Source organism: Ailuropoda melanoleuca, chromosome 1, assembly GCF_002007445.2.
Source record: "Ailuropoda melanoleuca isolate Jingjing chromosome 1, ASM200744v2, whole genome shotgun sequence".
NCBI classification, from domain to species: Eukaryota; Metazoa; Chordata; class Mammalia; order Carnivora; family Ursidae; genus Ailuropoda; species Ailuropoda melanoleuca.
The window spans coordinates 66,430,514-66,444,445 of NC_048218.1; the positions used below are offsets into that span (position 1 = coordinate 66,430,514).

General features: G+C 45.5%; 1 protein-coding gene across 20 annotated transcripts in view; it reads left to right on the top strand.

Annotated features, from left to right (window-relative positions):
• Positions 1-13,932, top strand: part of KALRN (kalirin RhoGEF kinase) — a 641,300-nt gene that overhangs the window by 569,407 nt on the left and 57,961 nt on the right. For 14 of the 20 annotated variants that reach the window (XM_034659631.1, XM_034659642.1, XM_034659637.1 and 11 more), the window contains 2 exons: positions 925-1,020; positions 10,864-10,994. In XM_034659631.1, coding sequence (XP_034515522.1) covers positions 925-1,020; positions 10,864-10,994 — 227 coding nt within the window. The remainder of the gene's footprint in view (positions 1-924; positions 1,021-10,863; positions 10,995-13,932) is intronic. The other 6 variants (XM_034659663.1, XM_034659670.1, XM_034659744.1 and 3 more) reach the window with 1 other exon arrangement.

The window sequence follows — 13,932 nt, forward strand, 5'->3', positions numbered from 1 at the left end:
TATGTGCATGCAGAGTGAACCATTTCTCCCCCAGTTTCTTCTCAAGTAGGAGAAGGAAGATTAAAAACCACTGTCCCTTCATGAGCAGGATTCCCCAAACCATTGACCGAACAGTCACATGGACCAGTCAGTCCTTCTTGCTGGTACAAGGGAGTGTGGGGCAAACTCTTGGCTTGAGCCTCCTTTCACTGTGAATAAGATAGTCCCTGGTGACTCCAGCATGAGATACACAACTCCTTGCTAAAACCATTTATTACGTCCAGGTGTTTCAGTTCGGGGCCCTTGGCACAAACAGCTATGTTTGTGGAGGTATGTGTGTGCGTGTTATCTGTGTGTGTGTGTGTGCGTGCGCACACACGCGCGTGTGCCCACATTTGAGTGGGCAGGGGGTTTCTAGCTTCCTGGTCTTTAAGTGCTCTGGCCTAAAATTTTTGCTTGATACACACTGAAGATATACATTTAAAATCTGTATTTAGAATGTAAAGCAAAGACAATTTCTCTCCTTTGGACACATTTGAGGCTAGGTTTATGGACTCTTTTCATACCCTGAAACAGCAATGGGCAGCCCTGTCATGGCCAAAGTTCTGTCTGTCCCTCTCCCCTGTTGCTGACAGTGGGTGCAGCCCTTACCTATCGGCCTCCTGGAAACTCAGCAAACCCTGCCCTCTGCTCCTCTGGAGGCCTGCCTAAGGAGAGCCTTGTCCCATTCCTGCTTTGTCGCTGGCCAGAATTCCTGACAAGGGGTCAGGCAGGCCTGTCCCACACCCATACTACCTCCTATCTCCCTCTATGATCTCTTGCCTCTAAACATAAAGCTTTGCTTCCCTTGCCTGCCTTGAGCTGTGGACTTGCTGTTTTGCTTCCTAATTGCTATTCCCCATTCCTTGCTAATCTGCTTTTCCTTTGCTGCTCAATGTCTTGCAGTCCTCCTCTTTGCTAGCAGCCCGGCAGGCTTCCACTGAAGTACCTTCTGCTGCAGACCTTGTCAGTGCAATAGAACAATTGGTCAAAAGCAAGCTGGTAAGTGGGGGTCCTGGAGGCAGTTCTGTGTGTGTCTGTCTCACCTCCATGCGGCTCCCAGGGCCTGGCATCTATCTCCCATGGCCTCGTTTGCACCTGTCCTCATTCCTCCTATAGGATTGTTTCTAGCTGATGATGGTTTCCAAAAAACCTGTGCCCCAAAGTCTTTTTAGCTTTTTTTTTTTCTTGGAATGGGCATGGGCAATTAATAGGCCCTTTTGGGATTATGGCATTGATGAAAGGAAAAAAATATACAAGACAAAATAGCCTCCCTGTGAGCCCGGTCCACTGACCCACAGGGATGCGGCATTTGGACAGTGACTGGTGTGTGTCTGGTTAGCCCTGAAGCTAACTTGGCTGCTGAGACATGGAACATGGATTGGGTCTTTGAAAGTACCAGATAATTTTATTCGGGGACCCCAGACAATTTTCTAGCTCACAGAATCTTGCAAAAGTAGATTGCTGATTATAAAGGGGAATAAGCAAAAGTGTGTAGATGCCTCACCACAAGAGATTAGGGAAGCTGGTGCATACCCCCATCATGGGGGAAAACCGAACTTACGCCACTGAAAACTGGCCTAGCTTATGACTGTCTCAGAGGCCAATCAGATCACTGCAGAAAAGGGGTTATGGGTCTGGCTGCTTTAGGGTTTGGGCACCATGCTGGTGAAAGAGCTCATTTTTGGATAATGCTATTCCTCTACCCCCTGTTTTTACACTGATGTGTATCCCTACGGGATGGCAATTTGAAGCATTCTCCTTGCCCTTCACCCTCATCCGTGTCGCTTGTTTGGTTTTTCCTGCAACTCTCATTAGGGTAAATGTCTGTGTTTCTGCCAGACTTCTTTTGGGCAGTTCTGCTAATCAGCACCATTTAAACCCTTCTCCCCTTAGCCCAGGAATTAGAGGAAAATGCTGGATGCCGTGCAGGGAACGCTGCCCGACCATAATTCTGATTACAGTAATTCCCTCTTCAAATCTCCCAGCTTAGAGAGTACTGATGAAATTTAACACATGATTTTCTTCTTCTTCTAAGTTTTCCTTCCTAAGTTAGAAAGACTATTTCAGCTGATGTTTTTACTAAGTGTGTCTAACTCTTGAGGGTTGTCCATTTTCCCGCCACCACCCTCCCTGTCTCGCAGGTGGGAGTCGAGTGCTCTCTCAGGCACTCCATTGGCTTTTCAAGGCTTGCCTCTGTGACCACTCCCCACTTGCTCTCCTTTCCTCTCCACACTGACCCACACACCCTCCTCATTCTCCAAATACTGTCTAACGGTGTTTTTCCTTAAAAATCATCCTTTGTTTTTTTTCTTTACATTTCCCCTTTCACCACCTGAGCCTGAGCCCTGACCTCATGCCTGGACTATTGCAGTAGCTCCCCTGCCCCAGTCTGCCTCCCTCCTGGGCCTCGGTCTCCTGGCGGGTCTTCCACAAGCACCGCCATTGCCTCCCTCCTCAGTGAAGTTTCACTGCCTCCCTCTTGCCTACACAGTCGTCTCCTTTGTGGGGGTGCCTTCAGGTACGCAAGACACTTTACTGAGGTCTAGGAAGACAATTTTAGCATCTCTTCATCTCGTCATTTAAAAATGATTAGGCAAGTGNTTATTTTATTATGTACGTAATGATAATACGGTAGCACAGAAATACACGTTATAAATAAGTGACATGTTTTGGCAATGTTATGACCTAAATTACATTTACTGATAGAGGTAAATGATCAAAGTTTGGAAATCACTGGATAAAATACTCCATGGATAAAATTCACACTTGTCCAGTATTCTAATGCTTTATAGCCAGCCTACGGCCACTTACTTATTCTGGTTGATGAACTCTGCTCCAACCAAATCGTTTTCCTCATGCACTTGGCTTTCCTCCCTCCAAGTTTCTGTTCATACCACCCTACTTCTCTGGAACATTCCCCCTCTCATTTTTGCTTATCTAAAGCATAACAGTCCTTCAGGGCCCCACTGGAATCTCATCTGCCCAGAAGGGCTTCCCTGACCAGCCCAGGCCAGATTTCCTCTGCAGTCCCATGGCAATTACTGTGTAAGCCACACGCTGCCAGGCACAGCTCTTAGATAGTTCTCTTGGGTTATTTGTTAAAGTATCTTAGTCTTTCCATTATCTTAATCTGTGCCACTTCCCTACCCAGCAAGATGATTGGTCATTTAGGACGTTATTTTCCCCTCCTCCATTCATACACTGGAGGCTTTTACACTCATACATCAGTAGACTCTTGTTTCCAAAAGGCTGTATTTTTCTATATTTTGGATTCCCTTTATCCTGCTATTACTGCTCACCTTAGCACTGCTGGGAGTCCCCACAGCCCTCCAGTTGTGTGATCAGCGTGGCTGCTGTTAAACAGGTAAGTGCAGATATGGAGAAGTCCCATGAGAGCAAGTTTCCCAGAGGAGAGGAAGTGGAGGGTGTTGGTGGAGGAGATCAGCCCTGTAACAGGCCCTCAACAAACCTCTATCAGATGAGTGGCTGCTCTGTGGTACGTTCCCACAATAAGAACTTTAACTTCTTCCCCCACCAATAAGTACTCCTTGAGGACCTGCAAAGAACCCAGAATTATAGAGATTTCTTTGGCCAAACAAGTAAAACCAAGCCCATATCATGAAGGGGAATGAGGGAGCAGCAGTTTTCAGAATCTTCTCACCAAAATTGGATCCTTGGTCCTTCCCTCTACTTTCTCTTTCTTCCCATCCCAGTACCTGCCCACTGCAGGAGAGCAGTGAAGCAACAGTAGGTGGCTGTTTCCCCAGGCATATTTGCATTTTTATCTCCGAGACTTGTATTCCTACTCCTCCTTAGCTCTTTCGCTAGAAGAGGGTAAGACCTAGAGCCTACGAAAGTTTCAGAATCTTTATCTGACCGTAAGTACAACAGTGTGACAGCTGCCAAAATGGCCAGTGTGTTCATAGGCTAGGTTAGTGAAAGCACAATGAACAATCAAGGAGAGTTAACAGCCCCGTTGTCCTCAGAGTTCTTCAGCCCATAGCTGCCATGAGTAGCATGTGAGTCATGCAACAGGTTCTGAATGCAGCATTCTGAAGTGCTCTTGAACTCAGGGGAAGGGCCCCAGAGGTGGTAAACAGTACCATGTGGTCCATATCATTTGAAGGAAAGTTGAAGGTACTGGGTTAAATAGGGGGAGAAGTTAGGAGAGAGAAGGCTCATGAGAGCTTTCCTGAATCCATTGAGGACTGCTGTGGGAAAGAAGGGTTGGTCTCACTCTTTGTTGCTCCAGAGGGTGGAACCTAGACCTGTGGGTGGAAGTTATCTTAGTTCAGTATGAGATGAGGTAATAAGTTCCTTTCCAATTCACAGAGTCTGGAAATTTTACAGGAGTATCTAGCATACGTGGACTTTTATATCTAGGGCTTGGATTCTTTCTACTTTCTTTTTTGGTTGCTCCAGAGATAGCACCAAATTCTGCTCTACCCAAAAGCCTGGAGATCCCTCATGTTTTGGAGTCCAGAGCTGCCCTTGGTGCGTTGTGGTCACAGGGTCATGATGGCACCGAGGCTTCTGCCCCAGAGCTGCTGGTAGGAAACAAGGGTAGGTGTTCTCCAGCTCACCTATAATACAGACCAAAACCCTTGAAGCTCCCCCAGAACTCCTTTGACAAGTTCTTCTGGACATTATGGACACTTCTGAGTTCTCATCTGCCAGCCTTGGTCTTTAATCATTGCTTTTATTTACCAAGAGAAGATGCCCACCCTCCCCCCCCCAAAGATAGATCTCACACATTTTTTCCACATTTTGTATTAAGATATTGTCTCAAATTCCAAGCCAGGAATAAGGACTTTCCCTGTGTGCTTTTTTCTCTTTATTTTTTAAAGTAAACTCTACCCCCAATGTGAGGCTCAAACTGACAACCCCAAGATCAAGAGTCACATGTAGAGTCACATGCTCTGCCAACCAAGCCAGCCAAATGCCCCTCCCTGTGTGACTTTTAATAAAGCTTTTCCTACGTGTGAGGATGGGTGGTGGCAGTGGTGGGTATGCAGGGAATCAGAGACCTGGGTTGTAGTCCTGCCTTGGCTACTTATTGTGTAGCCGTATACACGTTACTGAGTCTCCTTGGACCTCTCTTTTATCTCCTGTATCAGCAGTGATGGTTCTGTCCACCTGAATCTTATCTCAAAAGAGATACTGCGATGATTGAGTAGGTGTGAATGTGCTTCGTAAAATGATAAGCAAGCACCCTACCGATGTTAGCTCTTAGCCACCTCATCTGTGATCTGTGTTGTGAATGTCAGGGCAAGGGAACAGTGCCATGCCTTTCTTCCATAACCATGTCCTGGGCCATGGGGACACAGTATTTGTCAGCCAATAGTTAGTGGTTGGGTGAACAGGGCAGGGTAATAGCTTAACATTCTATGTGCTTTGGTTTTATTCCTCAAGTTCGAGGAACAAGAGCTTCCTGGCCATGTGAAAAATCTCATGTGTCTCTAAACAGCCACAGGATTTCACAGCCTGCCTGAGATGAAAGATCAAGCCTCTAGAAAGAATGCCTCTTCTCTGAGCCCTTGCCCTCAGATGGCATGTCACAGTAGTTCACTGGGCTTGGGATGGTCTCGATGGCCCCTTGACTGATAATCCTCTGCCTTTGGGGTACGAGCTGGCCAGGATTGAGCTCTCGTTCAGTCTACCTGGTGGCCTGGCATCCTAGAATGTGTCTGCCTACTTCAGCAAGACTTCCTGCCCTCTGGTTCTCCTGCTTTGATAGCATTCAGCTCCGTAGGCCAGCCCTGTGGGCCACGAAACATGGCTAGGGCCAGGCTGCATCCGTATGTATGTATGCTTTGCTCTCCTCTAGGTGAATTGGCCTGCTTTGTCAGTGGCAAGGTAGAGTTCGCCAAAGTTAAGAGCCCAGAGGGGAGGAAATAATGGCCACATCACACCCATGGTGATGTGTGTTTTGAGGCACTAGATGCCTTCTGGCCTCCCTCTATGAAGAAAGGTTCCTGAACTTGTTGAAATAGAAAAGTTTCGATTTCTACCAAAAAAATTTTTAACACAAAGTCACAAACCTGAAATGTCATTTGTCTAAACATGACATTTTCTTTTTTTTAATAATAATATTTTTTTATTATATTATGTTAGTCACCATACAGTACATCCCTAATTTTTGATGTAAAGTTCCATGATTCATTACTTGCGTATAACACCCAGTGCACCATGCGATACGTGCCCTCCTTAATACCCATCACCAGTCTATCCCATTCCCCCACCCCCTCTCCCCTCTGAAGCCCTCAGTTTGTTTCCCAGAGTCCATAGTCTCTCATGGTTCATTAAACATGACATTTTCTACTATACAGTTATCTTCTTCCCCATCCCTACCCTTAATTTGCCTGGAAATGACTCTGGTCTAGTACTTTTTGTCCAGAGAACAGTATATAAATTTTTAGAGCAGGGTGGGGCAGCTAAGAGGTTGGTGTCCTGTGTGGTGCTGTGGTACGTGGTGCTGGATCAGCACCCTTATCTGTTGTTTTATCAGATAACCTTTGACCTCTCCCCAAGAGTCCCTTAGTACATTCAGGAAATTCTTGGAGTCATACTATGTGCCAGCTCTGAAATCGAGCATGGGACCTTCCTTAATGGAGCTCAGAGTCTAGCCTGGACTCCTGCACCATTTCCTCCCTGACTGCAGTCTGACCTATCTCTACATGACTACCAGATGGAGTTTCTTTTCTTTTCTTTCTTCTTTTTTAAAAAACTTTTTTTAATAGTTTTTTTTTGTTTTTTTGTTTTCTCTACTAATAAAAGCAATACATGCTCATTCAAGAAAAATTGGAATAAGGACAAGGGTATAAGCACAAATTATATCACTGATAATATCACCATCTAGATGTATTCAGTACTGAAATATTGATATATTTTCTCCTAGACTCTTTTAAAAATAATGTAATTAATTAGAGAGTATAGAAAAGTGAATCCTTTTTTTCCTTTACTCTCATATCAAAGACATTTTCCCAAGTCATGAAAGGTCTTTAGGAACATTAAGACTGATCTTCCTAAAACCTTAATCCAATCATGTCACTCCCTTGCTTCAAATCCTTTCCTCATTGGTTTAGAAAGTGAAGTCTTGGGGCGCCTGGGTGGCACAGCGGTTAAGCGTCTGCCTTCGGCTCAGGGCGTGATCCCGGCGTTATGGGATCGAGCCACATCAGGCTCCTCTGCTGTGAGCCTGCTTCTTCCTCTCCCACTCCCCCTGCTTGTGTTCCCTCTCTCGCTGGCTGTCTCTATCTCTCTGTCAGATAAATAAATAAAATCTTTAAAAAAAAAAAAAAGTGAAGTCTCTACTTGTTAATGCGACACACAAGGCTCCCTAAGATGTGGCCCTGCGTACTTCTCCAGGGTCGTTGTCTCACTCCTCCCCTCTTCCTTCCCAAGGGGCTCATTCCCCCCCACTCGCACAATACACAGTCACTTGCCGCCACCCCTCACCCCTGGCCACTTTTACACCCTATATGCTACCTGTGTGGGCTGCTTTCAGCTGCCCAGGCTGCCCTGTGTAGGTTCACAGCTTGATCCTTTACTCAGAGTGCTGCTTGGGCCTGGAACGCTCTACCATCAGCGGATCCAGTGAAATCCCTATTTCTCATTACTCAGGTCAAGCGTTGCCTCTTCCTCTCCCTCCCCTCTCCACCCTCTCCTCCCCAGAGAGCAGCCTGCTCCTTTTTTCATCCTCCTTGGTACCTCTTCCGTCTAGAATAGCACCCATAACAGCTTAGATTGGGGGGGGGGGTAGGAAGCCAATCCTATTCATCTTCATTTCTGCAGTGCTTGGCAAATACTTAGCACAGAGTAGATGCTCAATGAACAGTGGCCTGAGTACAAACAGATGGTCAGTCGTGGTACTGTGTAACGACTGGTGTACAGGGGTATGTAAAGGGTGTTTATAGAAATCCTGAGGAGGGGCATTTTATGGGTGTGTGACCCCCAATCCAGCAGACAGGAAATGTGTTCATTTTCAATGTGGGGACAGCCTTCCTCTATACTTAATCTACTGCTTTGAATCCTATATGCATTTCTGTTCCTTGGCCTTAGATCAACTGGAGAAACTTTTGTGGCCCTCTCCTCCTACACCTTCTCTTTTGCCTGCTGAGACTGTTGTGGCCTGAGCAAGGCAGAAGTCCTCCCACTACTCATCAGCCAGCCACTGCTGCCTGCCTCCCACCAGGAGCAGCGCAGACAGTGGCAGGTTGCCCCCACTTGCCTGTGGCTGGGACCCAGGATCCCCAATCTAGCCCTGCTAGATCTGAGGCAGAGTACCCAGACTACAGCTTAGCCAGACCCTTTATTTCGCTCTTCTTCCTCTCTCACTGCCTCTGCCCTGCTCACCCCCTCACAGAGTCTTCCCCAGAGATAATTTGGGTTTCTTTGCTCATAGAACAGGTCAGGCAGGAAGATATGGGACATATTTACCTGTGTGACATTTCGGGCTCCTTAGATATCCCTCATTCTAGAAGGTTGGAAATGGACCGTGCCAAGCAGTGCCCCACAGGAGAGCCTTGTAGACAGAGATGTAAGCCTGTTTGCCTGGGCCTTGCAGTCAGCATCCTGCCAGCCAACAGGCTGCAGAACAAAGGCTGTAATAGGACAATGGAACAAGAAGGAAGGGAAGTAAAAGCCATGTAATCAGATCAATCACCAGCTGGGTCCATCTGCCTGGGAGCCTGTCTCTGGCGATGGCACCAGGGAACAGGTCACATGTCTTGAAAAGCCTGCTTGTCCACTGGCTTGTCAGACCCCAGCACCAGACACTCTCATTTCCTTAATAACTGGTTAAGATCCTGAATCTATAAATTTAGCTAAACTCTCCTTGACCTTTGTGTATTTTTAGCCTATGCTGCTTCTCAGGATAACAACTTCCACGGTTGATTACTTGTCCTGTAAAATAACTTCATGTCAAGTTAAAAGAAATTCTCTCTCTCTCGAACTTGAAGATGCTATCTTCTTAATTCTAGTTTCTGGTGTTGGTAACAAATTCATGCTTGGCTCTTGGTACATTTTGTTGATTTGAGGGTAGAGTGGGGGAAAAGAAGGTTTACATCTCTTCTCAGCTTTAAATTTTTCTGCTGTAAGACTTTTTTAAAAGATATATTCATTTATTTAAGATTTTATTTATTTGAGAGAGAGCACAAGCAGAGGGAACGGCAGAGGCAGAGGGAGAAGCAGACTCCCCACTGAGGAAGGAGCCCAATGTAGTAGGGCTCGATTCCAGGACCCTGGGATCATGACCCAAGCCAAAGGCAGACGCTTAACCAACTGAGCCACGGGTGCCCCTTACTCATTTATTTTAGAGGGGCGGGGGAGGGACACAGAGAGAAGGAGAGGGAGAGAGAGAATCTCAAGCAAACTCCCCATTGAGCATGGAGCCCAACGTGGGGCATGATCTCACAACCCCAAGATCATGACCTGAGCCAAAGCCAAGAGTCGGATGCTTAACTGACCGAGACACCCAGGCACCCCTCAGCTTTAAGTCTTAATATCCACCACTTGTTCTCATATAATGAATGACCTATTGGACGCCTCATTTACTTTTGTTTTATTCCCCTGGACTTCTCCTACTTTTATCTGTCCTATCTTGAAGTACAGCAGCTATGAGAATTTAGACAGATACTCCCAAGTGCAGGCTGTTTAACACCATGCCTTTTGTTTCTCCGACCTTTTTGGAGACTTTTTGATCTTCATGACTTTAACCTTAAGGCTGATGTTTTCAAAGACTTCCAAAGTGAAGCCTTTCCTTTGAGCCGCAGAGGCTGTTGTAAATAGGCCTCTTGTGTAGGTAGTTTGGATTAGACTCCCATATTTGTTTTAGAGTCACTCACCTTGACCTTGATCTCCAGGCTTACTGTTTATCCACATTGCTTCTGCCAAGTTCCATAATGAAATGCTAAGTGTCGCTGTGTGATCTTTCTTCGAGGACACCTGTAAAAATGCTAAGATTGGCCCCATTTTTTAATATCCTCCTTGCTAACAGCTCCAAGGAAGGGGGGGAGCTCATCATTGTAAAATACTTTTAACTTTTCAAGGGATTATACAACTCTTGTCTCTGTCTATTCCTAAGAAATCTGTAGAAAGGAGAGGTATGATTTGAAAATTGAAAAAAACTGAAGTATGCATGGAATAATTGCATCTGTCTCACTTAAGATCATCCAGTGACCAGCAGATTTGGGGTTAGAATCCTTTGTCCTTAACTCTTTCTAGAGTACTATATTAATACCTTTACCTTGTTTCTCAATTCTGCAGCATCTTAATTAAAAGAAATTAAAGGGATTCAGAAATGAAAGAAAACCCTTGGTAAATAACCTTAGCAAAGATATTTTTAGGAAAGGCTAAATCTATTGACCTATTCCTGTCTACATCTCATTGGCCTCTTGGGGGAAAAAATGTAGTTGATTTAACAAACATGAATTTACCCAACTAGCTCTCCTGTAACTACCCTCCCCTTTTCAATTGGCATTTGATGGTCCCACAACTGGTTTTCTTATCTAACTGCTTCATTAGCATAGAATTGCAATGATTAGCTTTACCTCTGCAGCTCTTACCCAGATATAAGTCACTTTGACAATTTTCATTATGTCAGGAAATTGGCAGCCCATGACGCCAAATTCATCCTGATTGCCCGAGAAGGCAGCAGCTCTTGGCAGTCTGCTGCAGGGAGACGGGAGTACCTGGCCTCCTGGCACTGCACTGATGTTCAGTGAGAACAGCCTTGGCTACTGATCTACCAAGCTGGCTGCTGCTAGGCTGGAGGGGACACAAGAGCCTCCAGATGACTTTTCAATGTATACGTCCCTAAGGCTGTTTTTCTTCTCTTTTCAGAGTCTAGAAGGAGGCTCATACCGGGGAAGCTTGAAAGACCCTGTAGGCTGCCTGAATGAGGGGATGACCCCACCCACACCTCCTAGAAACCTGGAAGAAGAACAGAAAGCCAAGGCCCTGAGAGGCCGGATGTAAGTGACTTCTCCAGATTCTGCCCTAGTACATGTGTGGACAATGGGCTACGGTCGGAGGAAGTTTGGGGAGGATTACAGAGGAGTTCCCCACACTGTATTTCCACTGATATCATTCATTCTAAATAAAGGTGACCTAGATCTGTGCAGTGTACATTGATAAACAAGGCACTGCAGTGGCACTGACTTAAAGAACTATAGGCTGAAGTATTGTCTGGGAGATAGCAGCGATTATTGACAAAGTGTGGTTGTAACCAAGGTCTGTTAGAAATTTAAAACATGTTGCGGCGCCTGGGTGGCTCAGTCAGTTAAGCGTCTGCCTTTGGCTGAGGTCATGATCCCAGGGTCCTGGGATCCAGCCCTGCACTGGGCTCCCTGCCCAGCGGGGAGCCTGCTTCTCCTCTTCCTCTGCGTGCTGGCACGCGCACATGTGCGCGCGCGTGCTCTCTCTCTCTCAAATAAGTAAATAAATATTAAAAAGAAAAAATAACACGTGCTGATAAAAGGAAAACAACAAAGTGCAGGAAACTATGGGACTATTTCCCATATTAGAGAATCCATGGTAGAAAGTCTGGTGGAGTTTCACCTGAGGGAACATTTCTCAAATGCAGGGAAGTCATGTATAGGAAAGGTGTCTGTTGTGCAGCTGGCCAGGGCCTAGCTCCGCTACTTCTCTAACCGTTTAATTTTGCATCCATTTGTGGGCCTGGCTCCAAGAGAACCTCTTCACTTTTTTTAATAGTTGGGGTAAATGAAATTCACATTACAGCCCATTTCACAAAAACCCATATTTTATGCAAGGTTTGAGTTATCCACCCTGATGTTGAGTCTGTCTTCTGTTATTTGAGATGATCGAGAAGGTATCAGATACCATTAATGCAAAACCACAATTCCTCCAAAACTTTAGTTTTCCTTTTTCTCAGGTTTGACTCCGTGTTGGAAGCAGAGCTTGATGAGTCTTGGCTGTGGCCTCATGTGTGAGAGACTGTAAAGCCTAGAGAACTGGTCCCTTTGCTAATTAGTCTGTCCTTCTCCCTCAGCTTGTCGTTCCTTTAGCCTGGTCACAGACATGAGGATTACCAAAAATGAGTGAGGCCAGGTCCTTCCGTTGCCTGGAAACAGTCAAAGTGAATATTTATGACTTTCTTTCCTAGGAAACAAAAGTAGAAACATCATAGTCAGGGCCTGGCCTCAGAGCAAGGCTGTCACCTCATAGTGGAGCTGAGCAAGTATCTCTTCAGTTCCAAACTTACCCCTCAACTTTATGGGTACTCAGGGGAACCCCAAGAATGGAATAGAGGTAGAAAAATCCCTAATGGAATTCCATCCTTAAATGGAAATTTTCTAGGACTTGTACAAAGCTGCTTCTCTTTAGCTTCTCAGGGTTGTTTTTACATAGATGAGGCAGCGCTGGAGCCGATGTTTCAGTCCTTTGTCAAGCCAAGCAAAACTCAGATCAGGGAGGAGACCTTTGGGGTAGCAGGTGGTCCTTGGCAAAGTCTGTCACTGCTCTTGTCATTTCGGTTGAACAGGCCCGTGAGCAGTCATGTAAGCCATTGTCCTGCTTCCAGATGTGCTGTTGTCTGATTTTGCCCCAACAGGCAAAAGTGTGTTGCCTCTTTTTCTCTCTTTAGCCATTTCTTCTCCCTCTTCTTACTCTTCGGCTGACTCCACAGCTCTCCACATCCTGAACTATCCTGAAAATCCAGCTACTACAATATCTCATTGCTCTTGCTGTAACTTATGGCCATGATGAAAGAGAGGATATATACATGTCTAATTGTGAACCCTGTGTGAGGAGAGAGGCCGGGGAGTAGGGGTAGTGGGGGGCGGGGGTGAGGTACAGGGAATGGAGACTCAGCCCCAGACATCGAAGGGTTAAATGGGAGCTCTGTGGAGAAAAGATGAAAACAAATAGTTATCTGTCCAGGACAAGAAAAAAGCTGAGAATGGGCCCGATTGCCTTCAGGTTTTAGTCCCTCATTCATTGAATGATAGGTGTTGAACACCCATTATGAACCAAGGTATGGGATATATCAGTGAGTAAAATAAACAATAACAATAAAAGTCCTTGCTCTCATATGAGGCAAGTGTACACTATAAAATGGAGAAATTATACAGTAAACAAAATAAGAATAAATTATCTAATATGTTAGAAACTGGAAAAAGGAAAAATAGTGGGGGAGATCTGGAGTATGGTTGAGGCCATGTTGCAGTTTTAAATGCTTCTGACATTTGCACAAAGACTAGAAGGAGGTAAGGAATAAACCACTAGCCATGGCCATTAGCCATGGAGGAAAAGTGTTCTTGGCTGAGGGAACAGCCAGTGCAAAGCTTCTAAGAGATTTCCTGTGCAAGACCAGCCATTCTCTACCATTGTGAAACATAGAAGTTAGAAATAGGTCTGACCTGGGCCACCTGGATGGCGCACATTAAGCGTCTGCCTTCGGCTCAGGGCCCCAGCGTTCTGGGATCGAGCCCCACATCAGGCTCCTCTGCTGGGAGCCTGCTTCTTCCTCTCCCACTCCCCCCGCTTGTGTTCCCTCTCTCGCTGGCTGTCTCTGTCAAATAAATAAATAAAATCTTTAAAAAAAAAAAAAAAGATCTGACCTGTAGCTGGCAGAAGTTTAGTTGAGTAACATTTACTTTGTAAATAACCTTTACTAATAAGAACCAAACATTTGTTTAAATGCTTTATTATCAGTTCAATTTATTTAGCAATTAATCATGTACTGTCTTGTGCTGCATGTAACTTAAATCTTTTATGGACTTTTCAGAACATATATTAATGTGTCACGATCTCCCCCCAAGTATTTCATCAGGCCTTCAAGAGAAGTGATGCCAGGACCACTAGCAGCACCTAGCCTAATCAGTCATAGCATAGGATAAAAATATCGCCTGGAGACAGGGAGCTGGACTTCATCTCCAGAGGGCCCTC